General features: G+C 51.0%; 1 protein-coding gene across 1 annotated transcript; it reads right to left on the bottom strand.

The window, feature by feature from the left end:
• Positions 1–14,298: 14,298 nt before the first annotated feature.
• LOC102062744 (olfactory receptor 14I1-like) lies at positions 14,299–15,272 on the bottom strand. The gene has a single exon (XM_005497642.4). It carries the CDS (start codon positions 15,249–15,251, stop codon positions 14,319–14,321), a length of 933 nt encoding a protein of 310 aa, XP_005497699.2. The 5' UTR covers positions 15,252–15,272; the 3' UTR covers positions 14,299–14,318.
• Positions 15,273–17,283: the final 2,011 nt, after the last annotated feature.

Below are 17,283 nucleotides of genomic sequence, written 5' to 3'. Positions count from 1 at the left end.
GGCAACTTACCTAGGATGATAAATTTGAATGGCAGGCCAGGCCGGCATCGGTGGGCCTGTCTTGTGGACATTGCAATCTGAACCTTTTCTAGAGCTTTCCGTGCCTCTGGGGTAATAGACCTAGGAGCACCTGGGTCCTCTCCCCCTTTCAATAAATTGAAAAGAGGGGCAAGGTCTTCATTAGTCAGACCAAGCCATGGTCTTACCCAATTCAAAGACCCACACAACTTGTGCACATCTGCAAGGGTCTTGATCCTTGGATTGATTTCTAGTTTTTGAGAAACAATGGTCCTATTTCCAATTTCTAAGCCCAAATACTTCCAAGGTGGCATCTTTTGAATTTTCTTTTCCTGGAGCTCGAACCCTGCAACAATCAATGCATCGATCGTTAGGTTAAGCTCATGTGTTAGTAAATCATCATTGGGGGCACACACAAGGATATCATCCATTTAATGATAGATGATGGCCTTCTCTGTGGCTGCACGCACTGGGGAAAGCAGGGAAGAGACATACCACTGGCAGATAGCTGGAGATACCTTTAATCCCTGAGGAAGAACGGTCCAATGGTACCTTTTCATAGGAGCTTCTGAATTGATAGAAGGGACAGAGAATGCCAAACGCGGTGCATCATCAGGGTGCAATGGGATTTGGAAAAAACAATCTTTAATATCAATAACGGCTAATTTCCAATCTTGGGGAAGCATTGTTGGGGATGGCATACCAGGTTGGGGAGAACCCATATCTTCAATTACATTATTAATTTGTCGGAGGTCACAGAGGAGTCGCCACCTATTTTTGTCAGCTTTTTGGATGACAAACACTGGAGAGTTCCATGGGGACATGGTCTCCACAATGTGGCCCTTTCTTAGTTGCTCTTGTACTAGTTCCTCAAGCACCTTTATTTTTTGTTTACTGAGTGGCCACTGTTTCACATCAACTGGTTCGTCTGTTTTCCACTTCAGTTTTTGGGTGGGGCGCTGTTGTTCAATGACTGCTGCACAAAAATGCTGTGGAGAGTCTGGAATATCAATTGTGACACCCCACTGGGCCATTAAATCTCTCCCTAACAAAGGTTCTGAATAATCTAACACAAATGGACGGATATTTGCCAATTGTCCGTTTGGACCCTCGAATTGAATAATGCTTTTGGATTGTTTTGCCAATTGCAGACCTCCTACACCTCGAAGGTGACCAGCAACATTTTGTAAAGGTCAGTGTGCTGGCCAGTCTTGTACTGGAATCACTGTGCAGTCTGCACCTGTGTCTACAAGCATCTCAATGCGTTTAGACTCCCCACTCCCACTGACATTGCACCACAATTTGGGTTTATCTTTCGCAATAACTTGGACCCGGGTGACTGTGGGCCCTTGTTTTTCGATATTTTCAGGTAAAGATGGCACAGGGATAGCTTGAGCAACAATTTGTCCCTTGGGAAGAAACAGGGGTGGGTGGAAACAGTGCAGGCTGAGAACAAATTGCTTGGGGTCCTGATGTTGTCATTCCCGGAGCAATTTCGATCTCTTGTGGTGTGTTTTTGTCCCCAATGATGATGTACTTACAACGAATTTGGTTCCAAGTACCCTTCTGTTCAGGATTTACAGAAACAAAATGCCAGTCAGTGTCCTTCAGGTGGAGTGACTCTGTCAGCTGCAACCTGTAAGGCTCATTGACAGAACATGCAGTTAATACAGAATCACTTAAGTCACAACAAAGGTTATTTTGTTTCACTTTCTACAGTGGACTAGCAGACTTGGTCTTTGAAGCACCTGCTTCACTTACACAAATGTTAATATTATCGCGCGCTTGATTTGTTTTGCTACCCTTATTCTCTTGGCCTGCTCCTTTTATGTCTGCACGCCTGGCAGGCTGGCGCTTTATTCTCAGTTTTTTTGTTGTTGACCCCTAGGGAGGGCTTGTAGTTCTCCTCCCCTGCCATTTCTAAATTCATCAAATTCCCTTTTCAGGGGGCACTGGTTACTCCAGTGTCCTAGGTTATTACAAAGCAGGCATGGCTTAGTGGGCTCAACCATTGCTGGTCTCCGCTGCTGCCCAGGGTACTGCTGTGCTGAGGGAGAGGATGCAGGGCTGGCAACAGCGACACGCTGAAGTGGTCTGGCAGCAGCCTTGGTCTGGTGTCTTCAGCCACAGTCATCAGAGGCACTTTCCTGTTACAGACTAGAAGCATATCTTTTAATGTAGGGGAAGGTTCCATAGGAAGGCTCAGGATTGCCGCTCAACATTGTTCATTTGCATTTGTAAACGCTATTTCTTCTAAAATTGCTTCCCTAGCATTTTCCTTTTTAACCTGTATTTCAATGGCTCTAGTTAGCTTTTCTACAAATTTCAAAAAAGGCTCTGATGGTAGTTGTTTGATTTTACTAGAGGGCTCCAAAGGCCCCGCAGGTTGGAGGGAAAAGAATGCTTTTTCAGCTGCTTCTATTACTTTCTCAAGTGTTTCTGCAGGAATTGCAGCAGCTTGGACTGAGGGAGAAGACCACTGGCCTTCACCACAGAGGTGCTCAAGGGTAATAGGGTTACCACTGTTGTCTTTCGCTGTGTTTGGATCAGCCTGTAAGCCTTGGAGAGCATCTTTTAGCAGTTGTTTCAATGCTGATTCCCATAATTTGAATTCCGTGGATGTCATGAGACATGAAAAAAGCTGTTTTAAATCATGTGGAATCACAACAGTCCTACTTAATTCAGAATTTAAAAGGCCACGGAAATATGGACTGTGTTGACCACATTCCTTATGAGATTTACAGATCTCTTTAATCAATTGTCGTCCAAAAGAACTCCAATTAGCAGTTGGGGCTGCTCCGGCCTGAGCTGCAGGCTGAAAGGTAACAGGAGCTAGTGACAACATGGGACTATGCATTGGGTCTTCTGTCCCCTGCTCTGTATCCCTGGAATCAGAAACATTGGGATCACAGCTACAGGTTTGGGGACAGGCAGTGGGTGTGTCCCCACCGTGGGAGCCCGGGGAGGGGGCGGGGACAGGGACCCGGCAAGGGGCGGGGAAACTGTGGGAACAAGGGGCGGGGTCAAGGGACTGGCAGGGGGCGGGGCAACTGTGGGAACAATGGGCGGGGTCAAGGGGCTGGCAGGGGGCGGGGACACCTGGTGACATCACGTCAGCAGACGCCCCCTGGGAGGAGTAGAGGGGCGGAGCTGAGGGTACTACAGGAAAGGGGGGGGAAGGGGGAAAGGGGTCACGAGGAACAGGAGGAGAGGGGGGTGGGGCAGGAATTTTGGTATGCTTAAGAGGATTTTGGGAAGAAGAAGACCAGGTTTGGGAAGATGCCACATGGCATCCACCATTTTGCAGACTCCCTAGGGACTGGGGGCCATTTTGGACATCACTGCTCTCCGGAAAGCTAACACGTGCTCTGGGTTTTAGAGGAGGGGATACATGGGATTGGGAAATACACGCAGCCTGGCCAGGGCCTGTGAACAAGACGACTCAGGTATTCTTGCACACTCTGGGAGCTGACTTCCCAATGAGTTTGCACTCTTTAAAATACCAAGTTTTGGGGAAAGAGGTTTAGGGGTTTTAGAGCTGGGAGAAACAGGGAGAGCAGAGGTACATGGCTTTACATTTGGCTTTTTCTCCATTTGCTTTTGTTTGAGCAATGCTGTTCGAATTTGTAAACTCCAGAACACAAATTTAGCTGAGGGTGATTTGCCAGATTGTCCTAAGGTTATCAATTAATTCCCAGCTTTATCCCAGAATTGAATATTGTGGATTTCTTCAGGGGAAATGTTTGGGAACTGCAGAAAAAGCCATCTTAGAAACTGTTTCAATTTTCCTTTAGAGAATTTCACATTACTCTTGACTAAAATGCTAACAATATTATAATTATAATACACTCCCTTTGTACCATGCTAAGTTTGGAACCCATGTTAGATGTAAAAAGCAAAGTACTTAATCCTGCCTGACCAAAAACAAAGCTAAAATCAGCTACCAATTTCTAAAAAAAACCACAGATAGAAAGCGATAACAAGCAGACAAAAGCTTCACAATGCAGCTGTATATACTGCTTTTAAAATTCCCGGGCAGCAGCAGCAGGGCACGCCCTGCCGAGCCATGGCAGACACAAAGCCTCTCCCGCCGTGGAATGCAGCCCCCCCGCGGAACAGAGAGAGCAGCCACTCCACGTGGCAGCCGAAACCGGGGGGCCCCCCGCCGCCGCGTGTGCAGAGAACACTCCCGACCCCGCAGATTTCCCGGCCACGTGGAAAGAGAGCCCTCCCCTCCCCCGCACAGAGAAAGAAAGAGAGTCTCCTAACATGTGTAGGGAGCCGAGCACGCTGCCAAGCCGCGGGGGAAGGGCAGAGAGCGATCCCGCTCCGGCGCGAATTCCAAAAGACAGTGAAACACGCGGCAGAAAGCTAAGTCGAGAACGCAATGAATTCCCGTCTGTGGGGCTGCGCAGCCAAAACTGCAAGGGCAAAAAGGAACAGAACTCACGTCAGAGTCTGTTTTTGAGCTTCTGCTCTACTGAAAGCAGAGATACTCACGTGAAATGCAAGTTGTAGGTGGCTGGGTCTAGGCAGGCAGGTAGGTCTCCACCAGAAAAGGACCTCTCTCTGGGCAAGAGAGGCTACCCTTTTCTTCCTCTGGAAAATCTGCTCACCAAACAGAAGCTGGGCTTTCCAGAGGCGCCGAACAGTCCACGAAACTTCTTCTGGGAATATTCCCAAAGTCTCTAGCTGAGGGCGATGCAACCAAAGCCCTTCCAGCTGGATGCATGGCTGCCAGAGGCTTTTCTGATGTACTGCGAGTCTGTTCTCGGGCTGCAGAGTCACTTTGCCCACCCTCAGGGACGCCAATATATTGGAATATGAATCCCAATATAAAGGTTAGATTGTGCCTGGGTCAGTGTGACCCTCGCTGCTGGGCCAAAGGCAGCACTGTGGTGCTTTACCCCAGAGATACCTTGGCTACTGGAGATTGCAGCAGGGCACTGGTGGAAGCCCAGGCTTGTCAGGAACTCCGTTTACCTCAGGAGAGAGAGCTTCTGGCAATGGTGAAGAGATGAAGGAGAGGATTCTGCTGGAGGGTTGCCAGATGTTTATTCCATGGGTACAGAGGTCTGAACCGGGGCAACTGCTGCCACCAGAATGAAGGCCGCATGGTCTCATTAACCTTTTAAGCTCCGGGCCGGGGAAGGGGAGGGGACAGGTGAGCTACCAACCAGGTGAAGGGGCAGGGTCTCAAGGGACTAGGGACACCTATACGGACCAATGTCCCCCAGGCCTGAGGGACCAATCACACGACGCCTTGCTGGTATGTTAGCCTGATTGACAGGGCACACTCAGCGAGGGGCGAGGGGGAAGGGAGAAGGTATAGGCACACCTGGGAAGGGACCTGGAAGTTTAAAACAGGACATTGCAACACACCGCAATACCTGTTTTTGATTTACTGTGGAATTTCTGTTTGTATTTTCTACCTCTGTCAAGGCAGGGATTTAAGGTACTTGAGATGATATTTGGCGTTCAGATTCAGGTGGTTTTTGTTTCTCATCAGTGATGCAGCCTCACAACCATGAGTTCTGCAGCCTTTCATCTAAGGCACAAAATGGCTCACTGTCTCTTGTTACAAGGCCTGGGTGATGCCAAGGAGACCATGGTGATACTGGGGATCCAAGGAGACCGTGGTGACACCATGGACACTCATGGAACCATGGGCATTGTGACACAGCAGGGCTTCATGGAGCCAAGGAGTCAATTGTGACTCTACCAAACCTCATGGAACCAAGCACCCATTGTGACACTGAAGAATTTCAGGGAACCAAGAGTCTCTTGTGACACAGGGGGTACTCATGAAACCATGGAGACCATTTTGAAACTTCAAGGCTTGTTGGAACCAAAGAGTCATTCTGGCACTTCTGAGCCTTTGAACCAAAGGGACCACAGTGACACAGTGGGGCTCTGTGGAACCAAGAGGCGGTGGTGACATTGTGGAGTGTCATTGAACCAACGGTCCATGGTGACACTGCAGGGCCTGATGGAATCATGGACACCATTGTGACACTACAGGGCGTCATGGAAGCAAGGGGCCATTGTCACCCTCTGGGGCCTCTTGGGATCCAAGGGCAGATGTGATACCATGGAAATTATGGCAACTGTGGCACCACGAAACCAAGGAGACCATTGTGACACTACAGAGCCCATGGACCTAAGGATTCATGGAACAGTGCAGGACACACGGAACAGAGGGGCCATTGTGAAGCTGTAGAACCAAAAGAGCCCATTGTGACACTCTGGGCCCCCATGGATCCAAAGGTCCTTTTTGCCATTGCAGGGCCTCATGGAATCCTGGAGACCACTGTGAAACTTTGGGGCCTTGTTGAATGTAGTGGCCCTGCAGGGCCTGATGGAACCAATGAGACCCCATAGAACCAAGGGTCCATTGTGACCCTGTGGTACCAAGGTGTAGTGGGTTGACCCAGGCCAAATGCCAGGCATCCATGTGGGCTGCTCACTCACTCCCCTCTGCAGCTGGACAAAGAAAATTTAATAAAGGGTTCATTGGTTGAGATAAGGACTGGGCGAGATCACTCATCAAATACTGTCCTGGGAAAAACAGGCTTAGGTTAGAGATGTGAAATTCATTTATTACTAACAAAATCAAAACAGCAAAAGGGGAAATAAAATAAGCCCCTCTCCTCCCTCCCTCCAGCTCTACCTCCTTCCCCAGCAGTGCAGGGAGACAGGGAATGGGGGTTATGGCCATTTCATCACTCATGGCTTCTGCCCTGCTCAGGGAGAGGAGTGGTTCCCCTGCTTCACTGTGGGTCCCTCCCAAGGGAGACAGTTCTGCAGGAGCTTCTCCCATGTGAGTCCATTTCAGGGACAACAGCCCTCTGCAAACTGCTGCAGTGTGAGTCCATGCCAGGGACAACAGTCCTTCCCAAACTGCTGCAGCATGGGTCACTCTTCCAGGGGGTGCATTCCTCCAGAGACAGGCTGCTCCAGCCTGGGAGCAGGGCCCCTCTCTCCATGGCTTTCCTGCACGGTGCCTGGGTCTCCAGTGCCTGGAACACCTCCTGGCCCTCCTTATGCACTGACCTTGATGTCTTCAGGGTTGTTCTTCTCACATGTTCTCCCTCTGCTCTCCTCTGACTGGAGTTAAAACTGCGCCACAATCTCTATTTGATTTCTTTTCACATCTGTTATCGCAGAGGCATTGCCACCATTTGTAACTGGCCCAGCCTTTGCCAGCAGCAGGTCCATCTTTGAAGCCACCAGGAATTGGCTGTGCCAGACACGGTGGAAGCTTCCAGCAGCTTCTCACAGGAGCCGTCCCTGTGCCCTCCTGTGAAATACAAAGCTGTGTTTTGTGTCAGGTGCATACAGTCAATGTGTGTATTTGTGATTGTAATATGTGTGGAAACCCACCATGGGACAGTTATAAAGACAAATTCTAATAAGTTCTGAGGAAAGTAAAGAATGGAACAAGGCCTTTGAACCTATCTTTTGTTTGTAATTAACCTTTATAAGTTGATTTAGGAGCATTTGAATTAAAGTGTTAAGGATGTTGCTTTTTGACAGGAACTTTCTGCTTGTAGCTAAGCCTTAAAGAGTTTTGCAATAACCTTTTGAAGTATAATTTTACAATATTGCTTGTAGTAAGGATCTTTGAAACTATGGCTTTAGAATATATAAAAGGAAACATGCTTATCTCACACCTTAACAAAACTGTGAAAGCAGCCTGAGAAAGGAAGATGAACATCAACTGAAGGATTTATAGTTTTGACCAAGGGAAGCTGGACATCATTGTTATGAGGTTTATAGTCCTTGCAATTAAAAGATGGACCCACATCTGGATTCTGGACCACACCGTCTGGAAGATCTCTTCCTTCTTTCAGAAACCGAACCACCACCATCTGGGGATACTCCTTTCTGGGATACATCCTGAGAAAAACTAAATCACAATAGGTATGGAATTGTGACATAAAAATTGGAGATAGAAACTGCTGAGAAAGCTGATGAGTACCCCTATAAATACCTGTATGCCTCAACTATCGGAGTGCAGTTGTAGGGAAAACTTCCCCCACTGTACCCAGAGCTGCATTGCTGATACTTTACCATAGTAATTAATAAAATGATTGCTGCTTGAATATGGGCCTAGTCAAGCTTCTCATTTATAACACTCCTGTGGTGGGAGCTGGGAGAGAAGAAGGGGATGCTGGCCTGTCCCTCAGGGGAGGCGTGGCTCATTTGCTGACAGCTGGTGCCTCCCAGCTGAAAACTTTCAAACGCAGTGTTTTTCTGGGACACAACATTTTTCACAGACTGATTCACGTTTGGTCAGGGGCTTCTCGCTGGGATTTGGGGTGCCTGACTCCCCTTACGTGCACCAGTGGCTTGGGGGATGTGGCTCCCAGAGGCGCTGCCTCTGGCCACAAGCCTGGAGGGGATGGGGGTGATGTTGAGGAGCAGAAAACAGGAACATTGGAATTTGAATCGCGGGGTGGGGTGGGAGCATTGCTCACTTTTTCTGGGGAAAGAAGACCTGCAGATCCGGAATGGAGATCCCTAGGAAAGCTTCTCCTTCCCAGTGACCTGTGTGCACTGGTGGTTCTGGGGGGAAAGGGAAAAAGCGTTCGGTCACTCCTGCTGCCAAGGCACTGGCAGCACGGTGGGGGTGGGCTGTGAGAACAAAGACCCTGCCCTGCAGGCCAGGTCTGGGCTGTTTGGCCTGCCCACCACCAGGTTTGGGTGCTTTGATCCCCCTACCCGGGCCCGGGGCACCGTTCTGTGGAAGGTGGACAGAGCTACCAGCTCAGACTACTAGAAAGCCACAAGTCAGACTCAGCCCAAGTGATTCAATTAAGGACAGTGGCCAAGGCATTCCAGAAATTTTCTCAATATTGTTTGATAAATATCAGTGGATTTCTTTTAATAGTTATTAGTGATTTTTCTTTAGCAGTTCTTTGTTTCAGGATTCTGCAAGTCTGTTTCAGGACCAAAAGGGACCTTCAGGGATGTCAAAGATCAACACCTTCAGTGACTGGGATGCTACAGGGATCATACTGGGAGCAGCTGGGCCTGTGCCGAGGCAGACTGCGATCACACTGAGGGAGACTGGGATCATACTGGGATCCTACTGGGATAGAGTAGAAGCCTGCAGGTGGCAATTGAGACCATATTGGGGGAAAATGGGATATACTGGGAGTGACTGGGATCATTCTGAGGGTGGCAAGGAGCAGCTCTGAGCAACTGGGATCATGCAAGGAGCAACTGGGAGGAACTGGTAGTTACCGGGTACATGACGGGCATGATTGGAAGCCACTGGGCTTATACTGGGATGAACTGGTGTCATGCTGGAGGTGACTGGGATCATACTGGCAGCTAGTGCCACTACACTGAGGCTGACTGGGAGTGGTTGAGAGCAAATGGGATCATGCTGGAAGGAACTGGGAGTGACTGGGAATGTGCTGGAAGGAACTGGGGTACACTGGGAGAGAGTGGGAGAGACTGGAACAAAAGTGAGGGTGAAAGACAGCAACTGGAACCATGTGGAGCACAACTGGTTTATACTGGCAGGGACTGGGAGCACACTGGGCTCATCTTTGTGTCATACTGGGAGGGACTGGACTAATACTGGGAGTGTCTGAGAGTGACTGGGAACACACCATGCACATCATCCCCCATACTGGGAGGGACTGGGAGCAACTGGGAGCAAATGGCATCATACTGGGACTGACTGGATTGATCTAGCTGGAGGCAACTGGGACTATACTGGGAGTGATTGGAAGTTACTGGGATTATACTGGGACCATACTGGGAGTGCTGGCATGTGACAAGGATCATACTGGAGCTTCCTAGGCTCCTATTGGTGTTGAAAGGGACCAACTGGGAACACACTTTGGGCCACTAGGAGCAACTGAGAGAAACTGGGATCATGCTGCAAGCAAACTGGAGGAACTGGGAATTACTGGATGCATGATGGAGGCAACTGGGATATGCTGGGCATGACTGAGAACATACTGGGATAACAAGCACATTCCTGGGATCCCTGTGAATGTCTGGGAGGAACCATGGACATGCTGAGGGAAACTGGGATGTACTGGGAGTGTTTGTAATCATAATGGGAATGACTGGGAACAAGAGGGACCATGCTAGGGAGAACTAGGACCATGGTAGGGGCAACTGGGAGTGAGTGGGAGTGACTGGGTCTACACTGGGGGCAACTGGGCATGACTGGGATCATGCTGGCAGGGACTGGGATCACATGCGGAGTGACTGGGATTATAGAAGGGACAACAGGTTTCAACTGGGATCACACTGGGAGGAACAGGGAGCAACTGGAACCATGCTGGGAGCAACTGTGATCATACTGGATCATACTTGGAGTAACTGGGACTACACTTAGGGTGACTGGGAGTGGCTGTGAGCAACTGGGATCAGGCTGGAAGCAACTGAGGACAACTGGGACTAACTGGGAACATGCTGGGAGTAATTGGAATATGCTGGGAGTGATTGAAACCACAGTGGGGGTAAACGGGAGCAACTGGAACCCCACTGGATGATAATGGGAGCAGCTGTGCCCATGCTGGGGTCACACTGGAACTGGTTGGCATCATACTGGGATTGAGAGGAGTAATACTGGGAGTATCTGAGAGTGACTGGGATCCTACTGGAACCAGACTGGGAGTGACTGGAAAGATGCTGGCTGTGACTGGAACTATGCTGGAGGTGACTGGGAGCAACTGGGCCCACACAGGGAGTGACAGGGAGTCACTCTGAGCATGACTGGAATCATACTGGGAGGATCTACGAGTGACTGGGATCATACCGGGGTGGTTGTAACCATACTGGGAGTGACTGGGTGCAACTGGGATCATCCTGGGAGCCACTGGGATTACAGCAGATGAGAATGGATCCTGATGGGGGTTACTGGGAGCTACTGGGCCCATGCTGGGAGGAAAATGTGGACACACTGGGAGCAACTGGGATCAACTGGAAGATACTGGAAGCATGCTGAGGGGACTGAGACTATAACTGGGATCATATTGGGAGCAACTTGGACCTTACTTAAGGCAACTGCCAGAAACTGAAATCATGCTGGAGGCAACTGGGACGAACTGGGAAAGACTGGGATCATTCTGAGCTAACCAGAACATTACTGGGCACACTGGGATATACTGGGAGTGTCTGTGACCATACTGGGGGGACTGGAACCACACTGGGAACAGCTGAGACCATGCTGGGGGCAACTGGGAGTGAGTGGGACCATGCTGAGAGGGACTGGGACTATTCTAGGGAAAACTGGGATCATACTGGGAGGAACTGGGAACAACTGGGACTATTCTGGCAGGAGCTGTGATCATACTGGGATCACAGTGGGAGCAGCTGGGTCCGTGCTGGCTGAGACTGGGATCACACTGTAGGTGACTGGAATCATACTGGGATTGACTGGGAGGGGCTGTGGGCAACTGGAATCAGGCTGAAGGCAACTGGGAGGAAGTGGGAATGACTGGGAGCATGCTGGGGGTGACTGGGATATACTGGGAGAGACTGGGAGTCATAAGGATCATACTGGAGGCTACTGGGGTCATGCAGGCATGGACAGGGAGCAACTGGGATCACACTGGGGGTGACTGGCATCATACTGGGAGTGACTGGGATCACACTGGGATTATAGTGTGTGTCAATAGACCCTGACTGGGGTTACTGGGAGCTACCAGGCCCATGTTGGGAGCTGCCTGCGCACACACTGGGAGGAACTGGAAACGACTGGGAATGACAGGATGCATGCTGGTGACAACTGGGATGTCCTGGCAGTGACTGGGATAAAACTGGGGGCAGCTGAACCATGCTGAGGTAACTGGGAGTGCCTGGCAATGACTACGAGAATGTTCAGGGCAACTGGGATATACTGGGAGTGTCTGCAACCATGCAGGTGGTGACTGGGACCAAAGTGGGAGCCACTGGGAATGTGCTGGGGGAACTGGGACCGTGTTGGGGGGCAACTGGGGGCAAGTGTGAGTGACTGGGTGTCCTGGGGTGACGTTATGATGCTTGTATATCCCCATTCATCTGTGTCTTTAAGACCGGCTCTGAAGAGTGGAAGTTTTGTTTGGGTTTCTCTTATCAGGAACACAGAGGAAAGTGGTACATAAGGCTGTTTTTTCACTTCCAGCTTCAGCTTGCTGCTTTTGCTTGCTCTCTTTTTCTGCTCTTGCTTCTGCTCTGCTTTCTGCCTCTGCTTATTAGCTAGTTCTAGCTAAACAGTCCACATTGCTTCCTGGACTGTTTCTCCTCTCCTGTTCCTGTGACCATCTCGAACCTGCTCCGGACTGGGACCCGGGAACACCGAAGGTTCGGCTGCAGCAGCTGGCCCAGCACCGGAGGGACTGAGAACAGAGCAACCACCCTCCGAAAGAGACTTTCTGATTTTGTCATCTTTCTCAGAGCGGTGTCATCGGGTATTGTTCATTTTGTGTGCTGGGGGGTGTGGGGACAGTCAAATAAACAGGTTCTTTCCACCTCTCTCCGAGGAATTTTTTCCCGAACCTGTTGGGGGTAGGGGCCGTGTGGGTTTCGCTTTCTGGAGGGGCCCTCCTTTGCAGATTCTTTAACAAATTTGCCCTAAACCAGGACACTGGGGCCCTGCTGGGAGAGACTGGGATTATACTGGAAGTTACTGGGACTATATTAGGGGCAATTGGTAGGACTGGGAACACACTGGATGAAAGTGGGAGCAACTGGGAGCAACTGGGACCATGTTGACGACAAATCACATCATACAGGGAATGACTGGGAGAGTCTGGGCTCATACTGGGAAGAAGAGGGGATCCTGCCAGGAGATAGGGAAAGTGACCAAGATCATTCTAGGAGTGACAAGGAAACTGGAAGCACACAGGGGCAGCAAATGGGCTCATGCTGGGAGCAGGGCTCCTGGACAGGATAGATGCAGCGGCCAAACCCAACAAAGTGAGGTTTAACAAGTCCAAGTGCTGGGTCCTACACTTTGGCAACAACAACCCCTGCAGCACTACAGGCTGGGGACAGAGTGGCTGGAGAGCAGCCAGGCAGAAAGGGACCTCCAGGGACAGACGGACAGAGGGCTGGATGTGAGCCAGCAGTGTGCCCAGGTGGGCAAGAAGGCCAATCCTGGCCTGGATCAGGAATGGTGTGGCCAGCAGGAGCAGGGCAGTGATTGTTCCCCTGTGCTCAGCACTGTTTGGGCAGCACCTCGAATGCTGTGTCCAGTTCTGGGCAACCCAATTTAGGAAGGACATGGAGGGACTGGAGCATGTCCAGAGAAGGGCAACAAGACTGGTGAGAGGTCTGGAGCACAAATCCTGTGAGGAGCGGATGAGGGCCCTGGTAGATGTTCAAGTTCCCCAGCCCTGGCTGGCCCCAGGGGCTGATGGCCTTTGTGCTCCCTCAGCTTCATGTCACCAACAGCATGGGGGTGCTCTCCCTGCTCTGTGCAATGCAAACAGGGGCTGCTGAGGCAGTGCTGCCGTGTCTGTGCCTGCAAGGATGGGGCACCTGTGTGAGCTGGGGGAGAGGCCAGGCCTGCAGAGTGGGGATGGCACCTGCATGAGGACGCTCTGGGATGCTGTCCTGGGCTGTCCAGCGCACTGGGGATGGATCAGCCCCTTCTCTGCTGCTCCTTCCCAGGGCCCCAGGGCTCCTTCCCTTGCAGAGCCCCAGCCATGCTGTTTGCCCCCAGCCTGCCCACGGCCAGCCTGGGCTGCTCACGGGGGTTTCTGTGCTCAGCATTGGCCTGGGCGTGTTCTTGAGAGAGCCTGGCCAAGGAGCCTGGAGCCCCCAGGCCCTGGGCTGAGGCGTCAGCGCTGCCCCAGCAGTGCCCATGGCTTGTCCCTGCCGCAGCCCCGGCACTGCCACCCCCAGGGCTGTGCCCGGCCCCGAGAGCACTCAGGCCCTGCAGCAACACCAGGGCCACCAGGGTAAGCAGGGCAGGGCCACGGCAGCAGAAGTGGCAACACCAAGTGCTGCTGCTGATGGGCACAGCTGCTGGGCCAGCACTGATCTGCCCCCAGCTCTGCACGCAGACATTGCTGCTGCAGCTCCAGAGAAAAGGGCAACAAAAGGGCATCTCTGCAGTAAAGTTTGCTAGAAATCCTTTATTTCCTTTAAAGTCACCCAGAGAGCAGCCCCTTATTGACACAGTCTGTGGCCACAGGGAAGTTGGGGAGGAAAAAAAGCGGAAATTATATTTATTTGTGGACTATATTTAAACATGAAACAAAGGAAAAGAACCTCCACAGTTAAGCCAACAAGAAGTAGCAAAGATGACTTTGATTACAAGTGATTTGCAGAAATTGGCCAGCAGTTTAATGTTTCTGAAAGCAACAAGTCATCAGTCTCCACACTGCAGCCTTGAGTTCCTGGTTCCTCAGGCTGTAGATGAGGGGGTTCAGGGCTGGAGGCACCACTGAGTACAGAACTGACAGGGCCAGATCGAGGGATGGGGAGGAAATGTTGGGAGGCTTCAAATAGGCAAATGTGGCTGTGCTGATAAACACGGATAGCACAGCCAGGTGAGGGAGGCAGGTGGAAAAGGCTTTGTGCCGTCCCTGCTCAGAGGGGATCCTAAGCACAGCCCTGAAGATCTGCACATAGGAGAAAACAATGAACACAAAACAACCAAATACCAAACAGGCACTGACAGCAAGAAGTCCCACTTCTCTGAGTTGGGATTTGGAGCAGGAGAGCTTGAGGATATGTGGGATTTCACAGAAGAACTGGCCCAGTGCACTGCCGTGGCACAGGGGCAGGGAAAATGTATTGGCTGTGTGCAGCAGAGCATAGAGAAAGGCACCGGCCCAGGCAGCTGCTGCCATGTGGGCACAAGCTCTGCTGCCCAGGAGGGTCCCGTAGTGCAGGGGTTTGCAGATGGACACATAGCGGTCATAGCACATGACTGTCAGCAGGTAAAACTCTGCTCCAATGAAGAACATAAAGAAAAAGAGCTGTGCAGCACATCCTGAGTAGGAGATGTTCCTGGTGTCCCAGAGGGAATTATGCATGGCTTTGGGGACAGTGGTGCAGATGGAGCCCAGGTCGCTGAGGGCCAGGTTGAGCAGGAAGAAGAACATGGCCGTGTGCAGCTGGTGGCTGCAGGCTACGGCGCTGATGATGAGGCCGTTGCCCAGGAGGGCAGCCAGGGAGATGCCCAGCAAGAGGCAGAAGTGCAGGAGCTGCAGCTGCCGCGTGTCTGCCAATGCCAGCAGGAGGAAGTGCCTGATGGAGCTGCTGTTGGACATTTGCTGAGGCTGCACGTGGGGACCTGATCATGGAGAAAGGACAGTTACAAGTCAGGAGAGGCTGCTTGGAGCCAAACTTGGGTTTGTCTCTACAGCTGGGACTCACTCAGCCTTGTTCCTGCTCTGGGAAATCCTTTGGCTGCAATCAGAGCACAATCGCACTCCCAGATCACCATGGGATAAACCAGACCCTGCCCAGAGCAGAGGGATCCCTGAATGTCTTACCCTCCCTAAATGTCTCTGGGAGAGGTCTCAGCATCCCCTTTTGCCAAGGACACTCACGGCTCCTTTGGCATACCCAACAGCATTTCCTCAGCTGTGGCACCTCTGCAGTTCCCCATGAGACATTCAGGGAACTCCCAGAGGCTCTGGCACAGATTTGCACCAGGAGGGGAGCTCAGAGCTTGGAAGGGCACAGCAAGGAGATCCCTGGCTGTGCCCATGATGGGATCTCAGGGAGGGCGTTCAGCTCATTCCCCTTTCCCATGGACTGCTTTGCCCACAGCCCCACAGGTGCCAGGGAAGCTTGGACGCCCCATTCCCATGGACAGCCCTGCCTGGCAGGAATGCCAAGGGCAGAGGCTGACTCAGCTGCTGCAAATGCCAGAGCCTCCCTGAGAGCAGCAGATAACAGGGACAGTATCAGGGCAGGGCAGAACCAAGAGAAGATGTTGTGGTGCTGTGCCTGAGAGGGGAGGGCAGAGACAGCCGGGCACTCAGGACAGTGTTCCCGTGCCCACCTGTGCCCGGCACCTCCCACACACCAACAGTGCCCTCATCCTGCCCCAGCACTGCTCTCTTCAGCCCCCTCTCCTTCCCTGAGCATCTCCCTGGGCCTGCACATTCCCTCCTGAGAGGAGCCTTGTCCCTGCCAGCGTTCACAGAGCCCATCCCAGCCTGTGTGCCCTGGCCGGGGCCCTACAGAACCCTGCCTGTGTGCAGGGCCCTGGCTGGGTCAGGCTCTGTGTGCAGCTGGGCAAGGGCAGCTCAGGAGAGCCCTTCTGGGCCCTGCAGAGGTGATGCTGCTGCTGTCCAGGACTGAGGAGTGGCTGAGGGCCCTTTGGGAGGCTCCCAGCAGAGATAATGACCACCCAAAGTTACAGTTCTGGAGTCTCTGTAAATGTTCAAACATTCCTTTGATGATCCTGTGTGTCCCTTTCAACTCAGAATGTTCTGTGATTCTAGGATTACAATTACTGTTCTGCTTCTCTTATCCCCCTGTTGTCTATAACCCAAAGAGGAAAATCCCCCTTGCAGCAGTGTTGGAATAGTAAAGTAAAAATGAGACACTTATTGGAAGCATCCAGGTGTCCCAGTTAGGATGGGGCACATCCAGCTCCTGATTTCAACAATTTATTAAGGTTGGTTAATTTGGATATTTAACAGGAACCTCCAAAAGGAGATTCAGTTTCCCTAGTTACACATCCCTGGGTCAACCCATTGGAGTAGGTCCAAAGGCTTCTTTGCCTTCACTTTTTTGACTGACTGCCCATATTCTGCTCATTCTCAAAACTCAAAATGCTCCTATATGAGGAGCATCCTATAATCCAGTTCCTAGAAGACTATATTTTATTTCAGGACTATATAAAAGAATAGGACTATACCGCATTTTAGCAATATATTTAGAGAGTCAGGTTATTAAGAGAAAGGTAAGGAAACATACTAGAGTTAATTCAGGATTAAAACCATATAAGAATATAATAGTGGTTTAATACAGTTAAGAGTTTAGTAGAGTTAAGTAAGGATTAGAGAATTGTAACTATGTAATAGTAATTCAGAGGGCTATGAATATATAAAAATGTAAAAAACACAAAAATCTTTTTGTCACCACCCCAATGTTCCCATCTTTGTCCAAGAAGGAAATTGAAACACTCTCAGGAAAGCTCCTGATCTTTACAGCAATCCCAGGCTTACCTTCTTTGGGAGTCCTCCAGAGCTGTGCCCAGGCAGGTCTGGAGCTGGGAGCAGCCCTGCCCCACCCAGCCCCACTAAGCAGCAGCCCCTGCCCTGCTCAGGGTGGCTCCTTCCCCCA

The sequence above is a fragment of the Zonotrichia albicollis genome, unplaced genomic scaffold (genome assembly GCF_047830755.1).
Source record: "Zonotrichia albicollis isolate bZonAlb1 unplaced genomic scaffold, bZonAlb1.hap1 Scaffold_254, whole genome shotgun sequence".
Lineage (NCBI taxonomy): Eukaryota > Metazoa > Chordata > Aves > Passeriformes > Passerellidae > Zonotrichia > Zonotrichia albicollis.
The sequence above is the reverse complement of the archived record's forward strand: the minus strand, read 5'-3'. Positions and strand labels throughout refer to the sequence as shown.

What these genes read in the sequence shown, in the direction of transcription:
- LOC102062744 (XM_005497642.4), bottom strand. Translation starts at nt 15,251, where the DNA reads ATGTCCAACAGCAGCTCCATCAGGCACTTCCTCCTGCTGGCATTGGCA.